Source organism: Hyperoodon ampullatus, assembly GCF_949752795.1.
Source record: "Hyperoodon ampullatus genome assembly, chromosome: 18".
Classification (NCBI taxonomy): Eukaryota; Metazoa; Chordata; class Mammalia; order Artiodactyla; family Ziphiidae; genus Hyperoodon; species Hyperoodon ampullatus.
This window is the reverse complement of record NC_136931.1, coordinates 56,653,962-56,674,785: the sequence shown is the minus strand read 5'-3', so window position 1 is coordinate 56,674,785 and position 20,824 is coordinate 56,653,962. Positions and strand designations below refer to the sequence as shown.

The 20,824-nt window shown below is 57.6% G+C and overlaps 1 protein-coding gene across 2 annotated transcripts in view; it reads left to right on the top strand.

Annotated features, from left to right (window-relative positions):
* Positions 1–1,410: 1,410 nt before the first annotated feature.
* SHANK1 (SH3 and multiple ankyrin repeat domains 1) overlaps positions 1,411–20,824 on the top strand; it is a gene marked incomplete at both ends in the record, with an annotated part of 42,981 nt that continues 23,567 nt past the window's right edge. For both annotated transcript variants that reach the window (XM_079723038.1, XM_079723037.1), the window contains 14 exons: positions 1,411–1,665; positions 1,869–2,072; positions 2,562–2,633; positions 3,935–4,043; positions 4,143–4,294; positions 5,976–6,143; positions 6,596–6,712; positions 11,683–11,760; positions 12,000–12,066; positions 12,318–12,648; positions 13,547–13,740; positions 17,548–17,661; positions 17,842–17,917; positions 18,384–18,410. In XM_079723038.1, coding sequence (XP_079579164.1) covers positions 1,411–1,665; positions 1,869–2,072; positions 2,562–2,633; positions 3,935–4,043; positions 4,143–4,294; positions 5,976–6,143; positions 6,596–6,712; positions 11,683–11,760; positions 12,000–12,066; positions 12,318–12,648; positions 13,547–13,740; positions 17,548–17,661; positions 17,842–17,917; positions 18,384–18,410 — 1,964 coding nt within the window. The remainder of the gene's footprint in view (positions 1,666–1,868; positions 2,073–2,561; positions 2,634–3,934; positions 4,044–4,142; positions 4,295–5,975; positions 6,144–6,595; positions 6,713–11,682; positions 11,761–11,999; positions 12,067–12,317; positions 12,649–13,546; positions 13,741–17,547; positions 17,662–17,841; positions 17,918–18,383; positions 18,411–20,824) is intronic.

The window sequence follows — 20,824 nt, the reverse complement described above, 5'->3', positions numbered from 1 at the left end:
TTCGAAGCCGTGGCCACGCTTGGGGGAGGGGTTGGCCTGCCCACGGTTAGATGCTGGCTCGCCCACAGCTCTTGGAACTCTCCTCCCCGCCACACATTTTGTCTTCCCTCCCCCAACCCCCCAGCCCATCCCCACTCCCCCAAAGTCAGCAGTACCCTCCACTGCTTCCCATCTCCATGGCAACGTGCAGGAGCCGGGCCTGGTGTGGGGGGGAGGGACAAGACCAGACATTCTGGTTTCCGGTGCTAGGGTGGGAGGGGGGTAGAAAATGAGAGAAAAGGACCCCATCTGGGACTCACCCTTCTAAGACTCCCTCAGGGGCAAAGAATAGTGGGGATCTGGAGAGGATCTCTCACCCCAGTCCCCTGGAGTCTCACCCCCCTTCTTAGCCTCCCAGCCCCCCAGTCTCCCTCAGAGTGGGGCCACCAGTAGTACCAGGCAATGCCAATCCACCCACCCAGCAGCGCCAGGCCTCAAACACACTCCCAGGTCATCTGCAGCCACCGTGCACTGACAGGGTGGCTATCACCTGGACAGCCCTCCCAGGGCCAGCCTCCCCACCCCCACACACACCCTCTCAAGATGCCCCCAGAAACTTGCATAGGCAACCTCTTGTGGTTCCCCTGGCACACCCCTTGCATGGTACTCTGCCCCGTGACACCCCCATCCCAGTGCCCCTGCCCCCTGGGACACCGGTTCCCCAGCAGCCCTCTGTACAGATTGTCAGCCACACTTCAGCGAAGTCACCAGCTCCACCCTAGGCTTAAAGCACCTCCCTCTCCCCCTTACTACATCTCAGCCTCACCCCAGTTATCCAGGAGGAAGATGGGAGTATCTCAGGTGAGGGCCCTGGCTGGGGCCAGGAGGGCAGGATGCCGGTGGGTCGCCCACCTGTCTGTCCTCAGCTAATTTTAGCTGCCTTATCCGTGGCCTGGCAAAGTGGGCCAGTAGCTCCCGCGGTGATTCTGCGGTTTCTGGGACACCACCACGCTGGGTCAGCGGCAAAGTGGGGCGCAGGAGGGGTGGGGGGCTGCGAGCAAGGCCAAGGGCAGGGAAGGAGATGTGCAGGCAGCATGGCAGGGTTGGGTGTGTGTGTGTGTGTGTGCGCGTGTGCACGAGAGAGAGAGAGAGAGAGAGAGAGAGAGAGAGAGAGAGAGAGAGAGAGAGAGAGAGAGAGAGCGGGAGCGCGAGCGCACGAGCTTGGAGGCCGTAGGAGTGTGGAGTGTCTGGGGGGTGTGTCCAGCCTCCTTCCTGCCTGCCTCGGGCAGGGTGGGGCGGCTGCCCTTGACCATTTGTCCACTGAGTGCGCCTGTGGCCTCCAGGGGGTCTGGGTTCCTAGTCTGACAGCCGCCTTTGGCCCCCCGCAGCCGCCTGTGATGCTGCCGTCCCCCGTCGCCCCGTGGCCCCATGATGACCCACAGCCCCGCGTCAAGCGAGGACGAGGAGCGCCACAGTGCCAGCGAGTGTCCCGAGGGGGGCTCGGAGTCCGACAGCTCCCCAGACGGGCCCGGGAGAGGCCCCCGGGGGACCCGGGGCCGGAGCAGCGGGGGACCTGGTAGCCTGGCCTCGGTTCGAGGCCTCCAGGGCCGCTCCATGTCTGTCCCAGACGACGCCCACTTCAGCATGATGGTCTTTAGGATTGGCATCCCTGACCTGCACCAGACAGTGAGCCCGCTGGCCGGAGGAGGGGCGGGGCGGGAGAGGGACCCGAGCCTGCACGGGGAGGCCTCTGGTGCTGGGTGTCCTCACACGTGGCCCCCAATTTCCAGACCCCCACGTATTGCCCCCAACACCCACTCTGTCCCTGGAATCACCCACAGCCCCTTCCCACACCACCTCAGGCCCCTTCCTGTTGCCTCCCCCACCAGAAATGCCTGCGCTTCAACCCAGATGCCACCATCTGGACAGCCAAGCAGCAGGTGCTCTGTGCCCTGAGCGAAAGCCTGCAGGATGTCCTCAACTATGGCCTGTTCCAGCCGGCCACCTCGGGCCGCGACGCCAACTTCCTGGAGGAGGAGCGGCTGCTGCGGGAGTACCCCCAGTCCTTCGAGAAGGGGGTGCCCTACCTGGAGGTGAGGCCCACCGCCTTCCTGGCCCCTTCACAGATGACAGAAGACGTGTCCTGAGACACATGTGCCCCCTCCCCGTTTATGCTCCCAGCCAAGACCTTGGCAAGGGAAAACCCAGTGGGCTCTTCTGGATTCGGGGGGCACCTAAGAATCAGAGTCAGAGAGGCCTGAGTTCAAATTACCGTGCGTTCTGCCTCTGACCAGTGGGGTGACCTTGCGCAAGTCATTTTCCAGCCCCAAGCTTCCCGTTTTCTATCAAAGTGGGAAAGGATGCCCAATTACAGTAGGTCTTCTAGAACATTCCCCATGGGGTCCAGACTCCCTAGGGGTTGCAGTCCACATGCCCCTAGTGGCCCAGCACCACTCTGCCCACCCAGCCAAGGCTCTGGGGCTGTTTCCACCCTGACCCAGAGTTGACTCCTGGCTCAGAAGGGGGTCCAGACCCCTGATTTTGAGTCTCTGTCTCTCCCTTTACCCCACCCCTGACCTCAGTTCCGATACAAGACCCGAGTTTACAAACAGACCAACCTGGATGAGAAGCAGCTGGCCAAGTTGCACACGAAGGTGAGAGAACCCTGCTGACACTTGCCCTCCCACCTGGAGCTCCTGGCCCAACCATTTTCTCTCCTGTCTCTTCCCAACAGCCCTCTAAGCCTTCTCTGCCTCTGCCAGGGTCCCCCACTTAACTTGGGATGCTGTGTCACGTTTGGGACAACCCCAAATGCCCCTGCTAACCCTATCATAGCCTTTTTTTTTTTTTTTTTTTTTTTTTGCGGTACGCGGGCCTCTCACTGTTGTGGCCTCTCCCGTTGTGGAGCACAGGCTCCGGACGCGCAGGCTCAGCAGCCATGGCTCATGGGCCCAGCCGCTCCGCGGCATGTGGGATCTTCCTGGACCGGGGCACGAACCCGCGTCCCCTTCATCAGCAGGCGGACTCTCAACCACTGCGTCACCAGCGAAGCCCCTATCATAGCCTTTTTTATCTCCTCTCTTTCCCCCTTGTGCCTCTGCTCAGGCTCACACCATTTCCACCTGGGTCCCACTTTCTTCATCTTTGGATTCTCCCCTCTCATCTCCTAGGTCCCCTATATCCACTCAGGGCCCCCCTTCCTTGGCCTGTGACTCTGACATCTAGCATCCCTCTGCCTAGGGGCTGTTTCATAGACACCCTGCAGTTCCCACAATGCCAGAACCTAAATCTCTACCAGATCCAAGGGTGCTCTCCTCCCCAGCCACGTTTATCCTCCTGCTTCCTTGCCCTCCAGTCCTTAGGCTATATGTCCCCTGCGTCTCCTCTGGTCCCCTAAAAGCTGGGAAGAAGCCAGGGGGCTGCTTTGGTCAGAAGTGAAGTGAAGGATCCTTGACACTTGGGAAGAAAGCACCCAGGCATCTTCTCATCCCCATCCCCACCCCACCATGCATTTGTCTCTGTCCTCCCCCAAATATTCCATCTGTCTAGACCTCTACCATCCACTGCAGGTGCTTCCAGACACATACGGCCCCCCCGGGTACCTGCGGAGTGGCAGGTCCGAACTGAGCCTCGCTGTGAGTGTGAAATACACACTGGATTTGAAGACTCAGTACCCCCCAAAGTAAAATATCTCCTTAATAAATTTCATGTGGATTACCTGTTGAACGGGTAACATTGTAGATATAGTAGATTAAAAAGAGGTCATTAAAGTGAATTTCAATGTAATTGAAAGTTCCCCTTCCTTTTTAAAAAAACAAAAATGGCGGCTACTAGGGACTTTTCAATGATCTGTGTGGCATCCTGTGTATTTGCACTGGACAGCCGTGCTCCAGAACCCAGCTTTGCTCCCTTCCTCCCTGACCGGCCTGTCTTCTCTCTCTTGTCTATGCCTCAGACGGGGTTGAAGAAGTTCCTGGAGTACGTGCAGCTCGGGACATCCGATAAGGTGGCACGGCTGCTGGACAAGGGGCTGGACCCCAATTATCATGACTCGGATTCAGGAGGTAGGGTGGGGGCCGGGCGCTTTGGGAGGGCTGAAGAGTCAAGAACAAGGCCTAGGGGCTGCATGTGACTGGCCTTTCCCGTGCCCCCACCACCACCAGAGACCCCCCTGACGCTGGCTGCCCAGACAGAAGGCTCTGTAGAGGTGATTCGAACCCTGTGCCTGGGCGGGGCCCACATCGACTTCCGGGCCCGGGATGGCATGACAGCGCTACACAAGGCCGCGTGTGCCCGTCACTGCCTCGCTCTCACGGTGAGGTGCCAGATCCTCCCGGGACCCTCCCCAGAGCTCAGAGGCACCCCCAAATTACCACGTTTCTCGCCCAGACTGCATTGGGCCAATTGACCCAGACCCTTCCTCCACCTCTCCTCCATTGCTACTCCTCTGACTGAATCTGATACCCTCCTGGGACCTCCAGGAGCGCCCACCCGCCCCAGCTCAGGGCTCATGATCAGCTGTAGTTGATGGTCACGTGGACCCTTGCCCTACACGCAGGTCGGTCATGTTAATTTCCTGACACCCAGAACTCCTCCATTCCCTCTGACCCAGCTCTACACCAACACCTACCTCTGTCTCCCTGAGTGTAGACTCTCCTGGTGACCTCTAAAATGCAGAGTGAGCTCCCTGCTGTGCCCCCAGATACAGACCCTCCTCCATACACACCCTGCAGACACAGCTCCTTCATCTGCCTCCTCCAGACACTGGCCCTCAGCCCCTCCATCTACCCTTTGCAACCTAGCAGCTCATCCCCCGAACACACCCCCTTCTCTCACAACCCCCTCCTCCAGTGCAGCGTCTAGAATGTGCCTTCCCAAATTGACGAACCTCGTAGACCCTCAAAATACATACACGGAGTCAGCTCGCCCGGTCTAATTTTAAAACGGTCTTCTTTTCCCCCCACCCAAGGGCACTTGATCCATCTTCATACACAGGTCAGGCTAGACCGCCCCCAAAGCTCTTGATAACCACCAGGATTCATAGATTCTCCAGCTTAACGGAGCCTCTTTTGCTTTCTCCAACCCTTTCTTGAAGATCCCTAAACACCGGCCACAAAGGTCTGCCTTACAGCCCTGGAATCGACAGACCCTCTTTATGTACACCCCTCCCCCAGACCCCGCACCTGCTCGCACCCCACCCCTACCCCCCAGGCCTGCGCTGTCCAATCCAGCAGCCACCAACCACATGGGGCTGTGTAGATGTCAATGGATTCAAATGCTGTAAAATGAAAACTTCCGTTTCTCAGGCTTACTAGCCACATTCAAGCACTCAGTAGCCCACACGCGGCTGCCATACTGGATCGTGCGGTTGTAGACTATTTCCATCACCACAAATGTTGCGGATGTTCTGTTGGACAGTGCCACTGCAGACTTTCCTCACGCAGGGCTGCCGCCAGCAAACACGCCTTCCAGGCCCAGAGCTGTTACTTGAGTGGGACCACTCCCTGCCCCCAAGCCCCCAGCCCCTGTGAGGCTGGCCCAAGTGGCTTTAACCCAAGCTTGCCCCCTCCCAGACTTCCTTCTGTGCCTCATCCTCGGGATCCTGGTCCTAATAACACCTCCCACCCAGCCAGGGACCATCCTGCATCCAGACTCCGTTCTCTCATTTGTCCCCCAAACCAGCCTGCTGGTTTGAGAGTAGGTAGGCACTGAGGCATTAGGCTCCTTCAATGGCTTACGGAACGTCGTCACCCATGGGGGAAGGTTGGGCAGGACTTCAGAGTGGGAGGGTCCTCTGGAGGCATCTTCCCCATCCCTTCATGGTTCACAGGGATGAGAGGCTCTGAGGGGAAGGACCAGTATCAAGGTCGCTCAAGGGCATCATGGCAGAACCAGCTCTGGCATTGGCCAGTGTGGGTTACCCAGGACTCCCCTCCCCACTGGCCCTTCAGCATGAGCCAGTACTTGTCTGACTGTCTTCTTTTTTCCCTTCCTAGGCGCTCCTGGATCTTGGGGGTTCCCCCAACTACAAGGACCGCCGGGGGCTGACGCCTCTGTTCCATACGGCTATGGTGGGGGGCGACCCCCGCTGCTGTGAGCTACTCCTGTACAACAGGGCCCAGCTGGGCATAGCTGATGAGAACGGCTGGCAGGAGATCCACCAGGTGCTCCTGACTTGGCCAGGAGGGGCTGGGGGCTGCATGGGTGGTTGCTGGACCCTGAGGGCGCCAGGGATCAGGGACCCCAGGCCAAGCAGCTAGAGGGCTCCAGATGCTGGGGTCCTCACAGAGGGGAGGGGTGGGAGTAGCATGGTCCCCAAAGAGGAAAAGATGAGGGTGTCAACACCGGGACCCTAAAGGGGATGGCTTGGGACCTGGAAACCTCGATCCCTGAGATGAGTGGGGATGGCCTCTCGACCCTCCCGAGGAGCCAGCCCAGAGCCCTGGGCCTTGGAATGACTTGTGAAGCTGGCAGCGCGAGTTCCTAAGCAGGAATGGGGGTTGAAAGGAGAGGGGGAGGTGGATGCACAGCTTCCTGACCTCGAGGTGAAGGAGACAGACAGACGCCATGGCCAGGTGGGTCTGTTCCAGCCTCCTCCGCTCCCAATCCTCTCCAGGCCTGCCAGAGGGGCCATTCTCAGCACCTGGAACACCTGCTCTTCTATGGGGCTGAGCCTGGAGCCCAGAACGCCTCGGGGAACACGGCCCTGCACATCTGCGCCCTCTACAATAAGGTCTGCCCTGCAGCACCCGCCCCGGGCCCTCCTCCTGACTTCAGCCTCCCAGCCTCCCTGTGCCCTCTGTTCTTTCACTATTTCATTCATTCATTCAGCAGATATTTCCTGAACACCTTCCCTGTGTCAGGCTCAGACCTGGGTGCTGAGGACACAGTAGTGATTAAGACAGGCAGCCCCTCCATCAAGGGACACACCCTGCCGTTATGATCCCGAGTGTTCAGAGGGCGGTCACCGGGAATCCAGGTCCCTGTGGGAGCCCACATCTGGGCTTGGCCTTGGGGCTGGGGTGAGGGTGGGTCACTGGAAGATGTGCCATCAGTGCTAAGATGAGGAGTTGGCCAAGTAGAAGAGGGCGGAAAGGGTGTCCAGGCAGAGGGCATAGCCTGTGCCAGAAAACCAGAGGGGAGAGAGTCGGGATTGCTCCTGAAAATGCAAGAAACTCCAAGGGTCCTATTTCTTTTATTTTTAATTTCTATTTTATATCTGAGTAGAGCAGACGTTCAATGTTGTGTTCGTTTCAGGTGTACAGCGAAGCGATTCAGTTATCCGTAGACACGCATCCCTTCTTTTTCAAATTCTTCTCCCATATAGGTTATTACAGAATATTGAGTAGAGTTCCTGTGCTGTACAGTAGGTCCTTGTTGATGACCTATTTTACATATAGTAGCGTGTATGTGTTAATCCCTGAGGGTCCTATTTCTAATGGGTCTCCATTCAGCTGCCAGTGGAGCACCACCCACTGCAGGGGACAGGGGAAAGGCCGAACCACAACCCCTGAAGGGGACAAGAGCGTGTCGCAAGTTGTAGCAATTCAGGGCTGGGTGGTCAGTCCGCAGTTCAGGAGTTGTGAGTGGAGGTGAGCAGTAAAGAACTGGCTGGGGGGGGGGGGGGGTGTCTCACGTACCCACTCCAGCTGTGATGTAATGGCCGGTTGGGTTGGCAAGAGCCGAGGCTCTTAGCCTGCTGACCCCGGCCACTTTGCCACCTGTGCACCAGGCGATCCTGGGCAGGTCAGCCCCTGCCTCCGGTGCCTCAGTCTCCTCACCTGCTTCCCAAGGCTCCCTGCCCTTAGACGGTTGCTGCAAGGACTTCGGAGGCCAGGGCCTGGCATGCTGTGGCTGATCCATCAGCCTCTTCCCCCTCCTCCAGGAAGTCTTCCAGAACAGCCCCAGTCCCTTCTGCCTCATCAGAACTTGCAGTGCCAGGATGTGGCAGGTAGCCACGTGCTGCCTTGTGGCAGCAAGCAGTCTGCTCTGCGCCCGCAGAGGGAGAACTCAGAGTTTGTCAGATTGCCGTCACTTCCCCGCCCCCACCCCCCGCCAGTGCATCTGTCTTTCCTACTCCCTGACACGGGCCTCGTGTCCGGATTTTCTGACTCAGTAGCCTGTGCACAGGCCAGGATGCCCCAAACAAGTCCCGTCCCCTCTCTGAGGTTCCATCCCGCTCTCCGAAATGGGAATAACGTCAGCTGATTGAAGGGGATGAAAGATCCTGTGTATTAAGTGCTCATCCCCAGAAGGCAGCTATAAAAATAAGTATTATTATTATCATTATCATTTCCATTATCAATCAGGATGAGGTCAGGAGACAGAAACCATTACCTCTGAATAGGGAATCAGTAATTCAGTAATCTGAATAGGGAAAATGTAGCATGTATATAGTTATACAGAGGGAACACTTACTCTAAGCGGGTCAGATGAGCCAGCCATTTCCCCACCTTGTGCTTCTCCTTTCTCATCTGTGAAATGGGTCAGTAACACCTACCTTGCAAAGGATCAACGGTGTGAATGTTTTGCTTGCTCTCGGCATGGTGCTTAGCAAATAGATGCTTGACAAATGCAAGTTCTTTTCCGACTTTCTCTCCCCTTGCCTTCCCTCCCAGACTTTAAGCTTCCCAAGGCCCAGAGCTGGGTCTGAAAGATTTCCTCCCTCTCTGCCCATCTAGCCTCTGGTGGTGAAGATCAGGCCCCTGTCCGGGCTGTGAGCTCCTCAGGGGTAGGGCCTAAGTCTGATCAATCGCTCTGTCCCAAGGCCCCAGAATATAGTAGGCTTAGATGTATCTTTGTTGAATGAATGATTGAATGAATGATGGATCAGATGCCTTGAATTTCCCCCAAGACCACGCACAGCACCCAACTCAGAACATTCAACAGGTATTTGCTTCGAGATAGATTGAATGACTCCATGAATGAATGAATGACGAACGAATTGAATTTTGAATGACTCGGCGCCACATCCCCCATCCTCATCCTTTCCGTGCACATTTCTTGAGCACCTACTGTGTGCCCGATTGTGAGATGAATCAGACACCGCACGGCGCCTGTCCTCGGGAAGGTGGGGGGAGTTCACAGTCTGGTGAAGAGGCAGATGTGTAAACAAATAATTGCAATACAGTGAGATAAGTGCTAGCACACCAGTAAATATGAGGTTCTCTAGGAGAGTAGTGAATTGCTGGTTAAGCTGAAAGAGATGCTCTGGGCCTGTGCTAGGCAAGGCAGCAGTGGGGGCTGGCAGATATGCAAAAACACACAATTTACAGTCTAGCTGGGGAGACAGCACGTGCACACGTGGACACACACACTCGCACTCACAAACACATCCAGAAAACGAACCAGGCTAACTTTGCTGTCCAGTCGGAGGACCACTGGACTTGGGCAATCGGAGTTGTGCTTTCACAGGAGATAGATGAGCACTAAGATTAGAAGGCTTGGTTTGAGTCCTAGCTGCCCCACTGACTGGCTGTGTGACCTTGGCCATGGATTTGCCCTCTCTGAGCCTGTCCTGTAGGATGGACCCGTACAAGCATCCTTGATGGGTTTGTCACGTGAAGAGGGTGAGACCAAGCAGGTGTTTTGTGAATTCTGGTTAAATTAGCATCTTGGGGATCTGGAGTGGAGCTGAGCTGGGGGCCAGGTTGCGTTTGGCCAGGCCAAGATGAAGGGAGAGGACGTTCCCTCATCCAGCAAGTGTTTATCGAACAGCTCTTATGGGCCAAGCACTATGCCAGGTCGCGGGTGCCACAGACAAAACCATGCCTCTCTGAAACGGACAATGTAGTGGGGGAGAGATGCTAGAGACGAATAAAATAGAAATATAATTTCAGGGAGGCAGTGTTGTGAGGAAAATGAGTTAATTCTGGCTCAGAAGAATGCCCGGCACATAGCAGGTATCATGTAAATTAAAATAAAGCCGGGAACCGGACAAGGGGTTATTTTCCACAGGATAGTCAGAGGGACCTTTTCTGAAGAAGTGGCATCTGAGCAAAAACATGAATCAAGTGGGAAGGTGAGAAAGTGAGCTGTACAGAGATCTAGGGGCAGAGAATTCCAAGCAGAGGAAGCAGCAGGTGCAAAGGCCCTGGGGCAGGAGCGTGCTTGTCAGAGGAAGGAGGCCAGTGTGGCTGGAGCATGGGGAGCAAGGAAAAGTGGTAGAAGATGAAGTTGGTGAGGCTGGGGGGTGGGGGGGGCAGGGCAGGCAGATCAGCAGGGACCTCCTAGGCCAGGGCAAAGACATTGGGTCTGACCCAAAGCGTGAGAGAGAGTGACATGTTGTGATTGACGTTGGTAAGGAATTGATCTGGATGTGGATGACATCCCTTCCCCCACTGCCCGACCCTGGCCCCACTGCCCCCTTCCTTCTGGGTCTAGCAGAGTGTGTGATTAGAGCAAAGGCTTGGGAGTCAGAAAAAGCTGGGTTCAAATCCGAGTGCTGATCATCACCAGCCACACGACCTTGAGCTACTTTTGAAGCCTTAGTTTCCTCATCTGTAAAATGGGGACAATAATTTCCATCTCTTGGAATTGTTGGGCCCTTCGGTGGCTACCTCCTCAAAAGAGCTGAGCACCAGACATGCAACGTAGTAGGCCCTCCAAGAGGTTTGAATTAGTGGCTCTCAAACTGGGCTTCTGCCTCCGAGGGGACATTTGGCAATGTCTGCAGACATTCTTGGTTGTCACGAATGGGGAGGGGAGTGCTACTGGCATCTAGTGGTAGAGCCCAGGGATGCTGCTCAAAGCCCTACAATGCGCAGGATGACACACACCACCACCTCCACCCCCGCTACAAAAACTTGTCTGGGCCCTAAATGCCAGTAGTGCTGAAGATGAAAACCCCTGATTGGGAGGTTGGGGTTAGCAGATGCAAACTGCTATATATAAAATGGATAAACAACAAGGTCTTACTGTATAGCACAGAGAACTATAGTCAGTCTCCTATGATAAACTATAATGGAAAAGAATATAATTTTACAAAAGGATATGTGTGTGTGTGTAACTGAACTGAATCACTTTGCTGTACAGCAGTAATTAACACAACATAGTAAATCAACTATACTTCAATAAAATAATAATAATAAAGAAAACCCCTGGTTTAGGTTAGTGCTGTCCGATAGGCTAAAATCTAAGTCACATGTGTAATTTTAAATGTCTCAGGAGCCACTTTTAAAAAAAGGAAAAAACAAACAGGTGACATTAATTTTAGTAGCATATTTTACTTAACCCAGTGTATCCAGAATATCCTTTCAATGTGTAATCAGTATAAAAATTATTAGAGGGACTTCCCTGGTGATCCAGTGGTTGAGACTTCTCCTTCCAATGCAGGGGGTGTGGGTTCGATCCCTGGTCTGGGAGCTAAGATCCCACATGCCTTGTGGCCAAGGAACCAAAACATAAATCAGAAGCAATATTTTAACAAATTCAATAAGGAGTTTTTTAAAAATGAAAAAAAAATATTAGAGATGTTTAAATTACGTTTTTCATGCCAAGTCCTTGAAATCCGGTGTGTATTTTGTATGCACAGCACCTCTCAGTTTGGACCGGCCACATTTAAAGGGCAAGTGGCTGCTGTCCGGGGCAGGACGGGTTTCCATCAGATGGTTCTGGAAGTTCTTAGCACAGTGTCTGTGTCCACTCATGGTGACCTTAACTGTTTTTTTTTTTTTCCTTTCACCCTGTGCCACTGACCATCAGGAGACCTGTGCTAGGATCCTCCTCTATCGAGGAGCTGACAAGGATGTGAAGAATAACAGCGGCCAGACCCCCTTCCAGGTCTGGGGCTGTCGGGGCTGGTTGGGAGGGGGCATGAAGAACACAGAGGGGGTAAGGGAGGTGGGAGACTTTGGGGTGCTGGGAGGGAGGCCCTTGGTCTGGGAGAGGAGGAAGGACGAAGTTATGGGGTGAAGGTGTGGGGGGACAGCTGGCCAGAGACCTCACAGTGTTTCCTGCTTCCTCTCTCTGTCTCTTTCTCTCTCCTCCTTGGGCTCCCTGTAACCCCCCGCCCCCGCCAGGTGGCAGTGATTGCTGGGAATTTTGAACTTGGGGAGCTGATCCGAAACCATCGAGAACAGGACGTGGGTGAGCGAGCTAAGGGGAGAAGCTGGGGGCCTGGGGGGTGCGTGGTGGGATTGGGGAGTCAGCGAACCTGATTTGGGGGCCAGGATGGGATCAAATACACCTGAGCGGCGGCAGGGGTGGGGTTCCAGGCACCCCACTCTTTCTTATCTCTGTCTTTCTCCCCTCACGCTTCACCCCCACCATCTCTCGCCCGTATGCCCTCCCCACCTGCCTCTGCCTCCCTCTGCCCTCCTGCCACCATGCCCCCTCAGTGCCCTTCCAGGAGTCCCCCAAGTACGCAGCCCGGCGACGGGGACCCCCCGGCGTGGGGCTGACGGTGCCCCCCGCGCTGCTGCGGGCCAACAGTGATACCAGCATGGCCCTGCCTGACTGGATGGTGTTCGCCGCCCCGGGGACCTCGTCTGCCGGGGCCCCCGGCCCTACCTCAGGGCCCCAGGGCCAGTCGCAGCCCTCGGCCCCCAGCACCAAGCTCAGCAGTGGGACCCTCCGAAGTGCCAGCAGCCCCCGGGGCGCCCGGGCCCGCTCCCCATCCCGAGGGAGGCACCCCGAGGAGGCCAAGAGGCAGCCCCGTGGACGGCCCAGGTAGGGGAGGGCTCAGCCCTGATGCCACAGACCCCACCCCAGCCAGATCCCTTCCTCAGAGCCACAGCTCCGTGCCCCACCCCGGGCCAGCCCAGCTGCCTTCCTCCTGTCCCACATATGGCTGGTTCCCCATCCATCCACCTCACTGGTCCCAACCTCAGACTACCAGATCCCTCTCCTCACCCTTGAGGAGGTGAGGGCATCGTGAGCCACAGTCTTGCACCCATGTCCAAGTGCACCAACGTTTAGCTGAGCACCTGCTCCATGGGCCTGGGCGGGAGGTGCCCCAAAGAAATGCTGGACAGACAGAAAGACTGGGCAAGGTGAGGGGAAGCCAAACAGAGAGGGGGTGGGCGAGGGAGTCGGGGAGGAGTTTCCAAGCTTGGAGATGAGACCAGAGGTGGGAGGATGGGCAGGGGGCATGCTGGGGTAAAGAGGCCAGGCTGCCTAGAGGAGGACGGGAAGGGGGTGCTGAGGCTGGCCAGCCTGTCCTGAGGACGTGGGCGGGAGGAAGATCATGGCGGGCTGGGGATGGCAGGCAGAGGAGTTGGACTCAACCCAGGAGGAAGCTGGGAGTCGCTGAAGGCTCGTGAGCCAGGGATGACACAGTCAGAGCTCAGCTTCAGGAAGCTGCATCAGGCAGGGCATGCAGGACCGTGGGAGGGGACAGAGCCGGAAGCCATGAGGCAGGAAAGAGGGCTGGAGCCAGGGGCCACGGCAGCCCGGCAGGGGGACCCCCCAGGTGCCCTCTTTCCCTGAGGACGCCAGAGCCGGAGAAGGCACTCAGACCCCCTCCCACTCGGATGCTCCATCTCCCCCCCACCCAAGGACCCCTGTTCTCCCAGTGCTGCCCCCTCCCTCCACTCTCCCCTGCCTCTCACACCCTCTGTGTATGCAGCTCCAGCGGGACACCCCGGGAAGGGCCAGCTGGGGGCACAGGGGGCTCCGGGGGCCCCGGGGGCTCCCTGGGCAGCCGCGGGCGACGCCGGAAGCTCTACTCAGCGGTCCCCGGACGTTCCTTCATGGCTGTGAAGTCCTACCAGGCCCAAGCCGAGGGGGAGATCTCCCTGAGCAAGGGCGAGAAGATCAAAGGTAAAGGGGCAGGGCCCGGCTGGGCTGTGGACAAGGGTCAGGCAGGTGAACTAACCCTTCAGGAAGGGTCAGTGACAAACAGTTCTCCAGCACCTAGAATGTCCAGTGAACGCCGGCGACCTCAGAGAGACCTAGATGCCCCTTCTGCCTCGGAGGAGCATAGAGCGTAGCTGGGATGAGGCCATCAGGCGGTCGTGTCTGGGCAAGAGAGGGGCGATGAGCATTTGTGGGAAGCTGACGCCAGCGGGCACGGCCGGAGCGCTTTCCCTGCGAGGTCCCGTCTCGCTCCCGACCGCCCTTCCAGGCAGCTGTCAGGAGCCCATCGTACAGTTGACGGAGCAGGGGCTCACATGGGTGAAATGACTTGCCTGAGGTCCCCAAGCTGAGCCCAGGGTCTTTCCCGCTACCGTGTTTGGAGAGTGAGGCCACGCCGCCTTGACTTTACCTCCTGCCTCTGCCAGGAGTTCTCATCTGAGACACGGGGTGGTGCCTACTTCCCCGGGCTCTGATGAGACGGCCAGTGTGCGAAGCCCGGTCCGTGCTGAGGGCTCCCTAAATAGAGGCTGCTGTCATGGGGCTTTGCCTCTCTTCGGTTTTCCTGTCTTCATCTGTAAAACCATGCCAGTATCCCCCACGTGCAGACTTCGCCCCTCGCAGGGCCGTGGATGCGTGTTCTTGGACAGGATGGTGCTTTGGAGACAGGAAGTGCCCTGCAGTAGTTAATTCGAGATGGGGGACCAATTCTTTGCCCGACTCTAGGCTTGCAGAGGAGCCAAGTAGCGTAGTGGTTGAGAGCCAGGCTGATCGGGTTCAAATCCCAGCTCCACCACTTCTTAGCAGGGCGACCTCAGGTGAGTGACTTCTCTGGGCCTCAGTTTCCTTGTCTGTACAATGGGACCCTTGCGAGGATTAGAGTCAGTTCTTGTAAAGCCCTTAGAACAGTGATTCTCACATAATAAGCACCAGCTGTCACTACCGTAAGCGACCCCCACTACAGGCACTTAGAAGAGAGAGACCCTGGGCACCGAGGAAGCTGGGGGAGGGGGGTGTCCTCCCAAAGGAGACAGAGTTTTAAGTGGGCCTCGAAGCACGTGCAGGGATCAGAGTATCAGGCAGGTTGTGTAATTGCATCTCTTTTGTAGTCTGTCTCCCTATCGCCTGAGTTCCTGAAGACAAGGTCACATGTCACCAGGGGCTGGGTCACCAGGGCCCAGTTTAGTGACCCAGCACACAGGAAGCCTCAGTGCACACCTGCTGAGTGAAGGGATGAATGGATGAATGACCAAATGCCCGAGTTAACTGTGGGAGGCAGGGGCAGTGCCTCTGGAGGCACCGTGCCTGGGGAGCAAGTGTATGGGTGTGTATGTTTGTGTGTGTGGGGGGGTGTCTGGGGCGGGGGTCAGGTCTGTGCTTTGAAGGATGCAAAAGAAGAAAGGGAAGCTGAGGCCAAGTGTGAGGGACTTCGCACAGGCAGAGGGCCATGGGCTGTATCTTCCATGTGTCTTTTTGAATGTCAAGCCCAGCAATTCTATGCATTGCCCTGTTTTCATATCCTTTCCTTTCATTAAAAGATGCTTAATTGCCTCAAAGCACAGCCACACCCACAACGTCACTGACCTTTGCCACAGCGCGATGAGGTAGCAGGTTCCCTCTGCTCTCAGAACCAAAGCCGAGCACCTGAGCCTGGCCTGCGAGCCCCTCCTCTGCCCGCCCACCACCCTCACCTCTTGCTACTCTTTCTTTCACCCACAGGGTTCCAGGGGCCTCATCCTCCTCTCCATTCCTCAGATGCCCCAAGTCCGCTTTTTCTTTTTGTTTTTTGTTTTAGTTTATTTATTATTTATTTTTGGCTGTGTTGGGTCTTTGTTGCTGCACACAGGCTTTCTCTAGTTGCGGCGAGCGGGGGACACTCTTCGCTGAGGTGCGCGGGCTTCTCACTGCGGTGGCCTCTCTTGTTGCGGAGCACGAGCTCCAGGTGCGCGGGCTTCAGTAGTTGTGGCACGCAGGCTCAATAGTTGTGGCTCGCGGGCTCTAGAGCGCAGGCTCGGTTGTTGTGGTGCACGGGCTTAGCTGCTCCGAGGCATGTGGGATCTTCCCAGACCAGGGCTCGAAACTGTGTCCCCTGCATTGGCAGGCGGATTCTTAACCACTGTGCCATCAGGGAAGTCCCCCAAGTCCTTTTCCACGACGAACCCTTTGCACATGCTGTTACTTCTGCCTGGAAAACCTTTCCTTCCTCCCTTTGCCTCCTCCACTCCTAGCATTCTTCAGGTCTCAGCCTATATGTCACATCCTCTGAGATGGTCCCACCTTCGTGGTCCCCCTTTGCCAGCGGATTTATATACTCCCATCTGGCCTTTCTCCAAATACGCCTTCCTTTGTCCCTCAAGCGTTGACCTCAATTTCCAATCATGGGGTCACTTGGAGAGTTATACCTCTAATGGCTGCCAGTCTGGAAGCTCTGTGAGGGCAGGAACCACATTTAGTGTGTCCAACAGCTCTACCCAGTTCCTAGCCTGAGGTCTGACTCATGACTGGCACTAAATACATATTTGTTCAGTGAACAAATGATTGATTCCAAGACCACCCAGCCAGACATGGCAGAGCTAGCCAAGAACCCAGACGCCTTGACACACATCTCCTGGTCTCTTCCATGACTTTGAGCATCTCCTCCATTTGGTTTCCCCAGACCCTCTCAGAGGAGGTGTTTTGTGCAGGGAAAAGCGTCAGATGGCCCCAACCCCAATCCTAGCGTGGCTTGAGCCATCCCTGGGCAAGAGATTGTTCTGCTCTAGCTTCAACTTCATCTTTGAAATGGGAAATCAGTTGTTACCTACCAGGTAGGTGTAAGGATGAAGTGAGCAAAGGATGTGAAGGGCCGAGTGGGAACAGAGCTGTGAAAGATGCTGGAGAGATGCATGACTTTGGGCTTCTTACTATTGCCCTCATCATCATCAGAAACAGCAGCAGCAAAGTGCTGGAACAGAGAGGTAGCAACACATGAATGACTAAAAATATCAGCTCTGGAAACAGCGCCGTGTTCAAATCCAGGCTCTGTCGACTGCAAGCTGCAAAACCTTGAGCAGTGGACCTCGGCTCTCTGAGCCTCAGTTTCTCCACCAGTAAAATGGGGTGAATGAAAGTGTTCCCCCCACCCCAACTTAGGGTCCTGGCCCCGAGCGAGAGCTGGATAAACATTAGCTTCCCCTGCTGCCCCTCTTTGCTGTCGGTCAGTGTGTGCTTGATGGTTAGGGGGTGAGGGTGGCAGGAAGTGGCCTCCAGTAACGAGCGGTGGAGAGAAGGAAAGAGGTGGTTCTAGTGTCCCTTCTAGAGCCAGCGGAAGCAAAGAGAAATGGAAGGATCTGGGAACAGATGACAAAAGATTAAGTGGCAAGGAGACTGCAGGAGGCGGCAGGGGCAGTGATGGGGGTGTAGAACTTGACCTAGGAGCCGAGGAGGGTTTAGGGAAATTGTGGCATAACTGAGTTGTGACTGGTTACCAGGGGAGATGAGAACCAATGGTGGACGCGTCCCTAACCTCCAAGGACCACGTCGTGGGACACAGCCCTTTGGCCCAGTGCCATTTTGGTGTCCCCACTGGGTCCAGGAAGCTAGTCTGCAGAAGCGACGTGATTTGTATCTCCCCCTTCCCCCTTCCTTGGACATTTATTAAGGATGCCCTGGGGCCAGGCTCTGTGCTAGGTGCTGAGAATTCTGGAAGGCCTGTGCATCGAGTGTTGGGAGCGGGTGGGGGTGCGGGCAGCAGAGAAATGTAGAAATGTTTCTATGTCCCTGCTCCCCATCTAGTGCTTAGCATTGGGGAAGGAGGCTTCTGGGAAGGCCAGGTCAAAGGTCGCGTCGGCTGGTTCCCCTCTGACTGCCTGGAAGAGGTGGCCAACCGCTCCCAGGAGGCAAAGCAAGGTAACGAGGAACCCCCAATTGTCCCCGGTGTACTCTAGGTTCTCATGTCCCTTCCCTTCCCCCTCCTGATGGGGGTGGGGTGCTGGGAGGTAGATGGGAAGGCTTGGGTCAGGACCCCAGGAGGTGGGCCCATGGTTTCCAGAGTGAAGGTCCAAACGGTCATCCTTTGTCCCCCTGCAGAAAGCCGAAGTGACAAGGCAAAGAGACTCTTCCGGCATTATACCGTGGGCTCCTACGACAGCTTTGATGCCCCAAGGTAAATGTCCTTACACCCTCGGGCGCCCCCCCAGCCCCAACTCCCTTACACTCCGCCTTTTAAATACTTCCACCGCCTCTAAGCCCCCTCTGTCATCTGCTCCCTCTCAAGTTTGATCCAGGGGTGGGGGAAGGCAGAGTCAGCTTCAGACTACATAGCCCAATCCCAAGGCGTCCTTGGCAGCCACTGAGACTGCCCAGCTCTGGGGTAGCCAGAGACCAATGAAATGGATTGGGGCGAGGTGGGGATGCCTGGGGGGCTAGGGAGCTCATGGGTATGGCTGGCTGGAGGCTCCGGTCTCCTTTATGTGCCATATCTCTGTGCAGTCCTGTGCAGCAGAAGTGTATGCATCCCGTGCTGGCGTAGGGAGGGGGGCGGGCAGAGCTGGGCCAGGCGGGGTGGGGGCGGGGACAAGGCACACTGACACCTTTCCCCTCCCTGGCTGCTGGCTGACTTGCTTCTGAAGCCTGATGGATGGGATTGGCCCAGGGAGGTGAGAGGGGAGGGGAAGGGAGGGGATGGGGTTAGGAATGGGACGGAAGGGGTGCCTGGGGGGTGTACGGACGTGTGTGTGCACCACCAGAGCTGAAGTTTCCCTGTGCGTGAACGTCTTACACAGGCGACCATCCTTGTACGGATTCCCCAAGTGTGTTCTTGCCCGTGTGTCTCTGTAGGTGTGCATGACACGTGTCTGTGTGCATGTGTGGCTGGAGGCCCCTAGATGTCTAGCCTTGCACATATGCCCGTGACAGCGAGAGGGTCTGTCCTGCTCTGTATAGATGGGTGCATTTGTGGCTGTCATTTATGGGGGCACGATTGTGGCTAATCGTGCAGCTGACTCTGCACATTTCCCTGAATCTGTGTGTCTGAGAATGAGGGCCAGTGTTTCCGGCGACGTCCTGCTTACCACATGTGGCAGGTGGCTCTCTGCACATGCCTGTCCCTCTTGATGCATGTCACTGTGTGTGTGCGTTAACAGATAAAGTTGTGTGCATGCATTTGCACCTGTCTGATCTGGAATTCAGGACCTGGGGTGTTGGGGGAGGGGAGGGCAGAAGAGGGGAGGACTCCAGGGCTTGAGCTTCCAGAAGGGCAAGGCTGTGGGGGAGGGATGGTCGTAACTGGGCGTCTGAAGGGTGAAGCCTCCCCTCCCCCACCGCCCCCCCCCCAATCCAGGGAAGGGTCTCCTTGTTCATAGCACCCTTCCATTAAATGTGTGCAAATCTATGTGTCTGTGTTCTGGCCAGTGGGGATGGATGTGGCGGGGGGGGGAGAAATCACAATATGAGAAGAGAGGGCGGGACTGGGGTCCCACCCTGCGCCCCAAGTGTCCGAGGCGCTTGACCATTGTGCGTGTTCGCCTGGCACGTCTCCGGCTCTGGGCACTGGGTGAGTATCGAGGTCCCCACCCCACCCGGAGTCTCCCCATCAGCCTCTGCTTCTCGTCTCTGTCAGTGTCTCTCTGGGTCTCCTCTTGGCTTTGGGGGTCGCTTGCTCTACAGCTGGATGGGGGTGGTCCCTCTAGCCCTCAGCTACTTCCTTCTCCTCTGTCTAGCCCTGTCTCGTCCAGTGCATTTTCTTCCCTCTCCTGCATGCCTTGTGCCCGCTGGCATGTGCTGCTGGGTTTGCGGCGTGTCTGAGCTTCTCCTTCTCCTGCCTCCCGCCCTGCTCTCCGCCCCCCTGCCTGGGGTGCCCTGGCCTGTGTTGTGACCCCGCATCCCAGCTGGAGCTGTACAGTCCTCCTAGCCTGTGCTGCCCTCTCTCCTCTCCCTGGGGGTCTGCGGCTCTCGTGTGAGCCGTGGAGTGTGAATGTCCCTCCGCCTGGACTTCTTTGGGGGGAGGGGTGTCTCTCACCGCTCTGGCGCCCAGTCTGAACGTCCTGGCCTTCCCTTTCGGGCCCTTGCAGACTGTGTTGGGGTGCACTGTGTGTCTGTTTGCGGTGGGGGGGGGGGCTGTGTGTCCCCTCCTGGTGTCTCTCACCGTGTTGTCCCTGCTTGGGAAGTGGGGCTTGGTCCGCGCGTCCCTGCACGCGGTTGCGAGGCATCTTGTGTGATGTTGTGCGTCCCTCTCCCCGCTCTCCCTCGCTCTGCACCTGCGCGGGAGGGCTCTGGAGGGGGGAGGGTTAAGGGGGAGGGCCAGACCGGAAGTGCCTCCCCTTCTCCTCCCCCCCGCGCCTCGCCCCTCCCCCTTCTCCCGCCAAGGGGGCCCCCACGTTCCCCTCCCCCCTGCCCGGCCCCCTCCACCGCCCGGCGCAGGACGGCAAGGGGTTAAGCCTCGCGCCCGCCGCCCGCCTCCGGAGCTGTCCGCGGTGCTGAAGCCGGCGCCGTCCGCGGTCCTCCCGCTCCCGCCGCGGCCCGACCCCGCGCCCCGCGCCCCCGCGCCCCCCGGCATGTGAGCCCCCGGCCCTGCCCTCCCTCCCGAGGGAGGGTGCGCGCCCCCTCCCCCTCCCCCCTCTCGGCGCGGGTCAGCATGAGGCGGGGCCTGGGGGCCCGGACACGGGGGTTCGGCCGAGCGGGGACGGGGACGCGGCGGCGGCGGCGGCGGCGGCGGGGGCGGCCGGCACCGGGACCGGGGCCGGGGCCGGGGCCGCGGCGGCGATGGCTTTGTCTGCGGGCGGCGGCGCCGGGGGTCTCGGGGGCCACCCCGGTGGGGGCTCCCTGCCGCAGCCGCCCCCCGCGCTCTCCTCCAGCTGGCCGGCCCTGGGGCCCCGGCGGCGCAGCGTCTGGTATATCTACAGGTAACGGAGCGCGCCGCCCCTTTTCTCCGCGGCCCGACCAGGAGGCCCCGGCCCGCTGTGACGACCCTCCCCCAGCTGCTAATCCCCCATCCCTGGGACTCCTCCCCTGCCCCCAAGCCGCCCCCTCCGCCCTTCTCCCCTAACCTCCTCTCAGCACTAAAGCCTTTCCG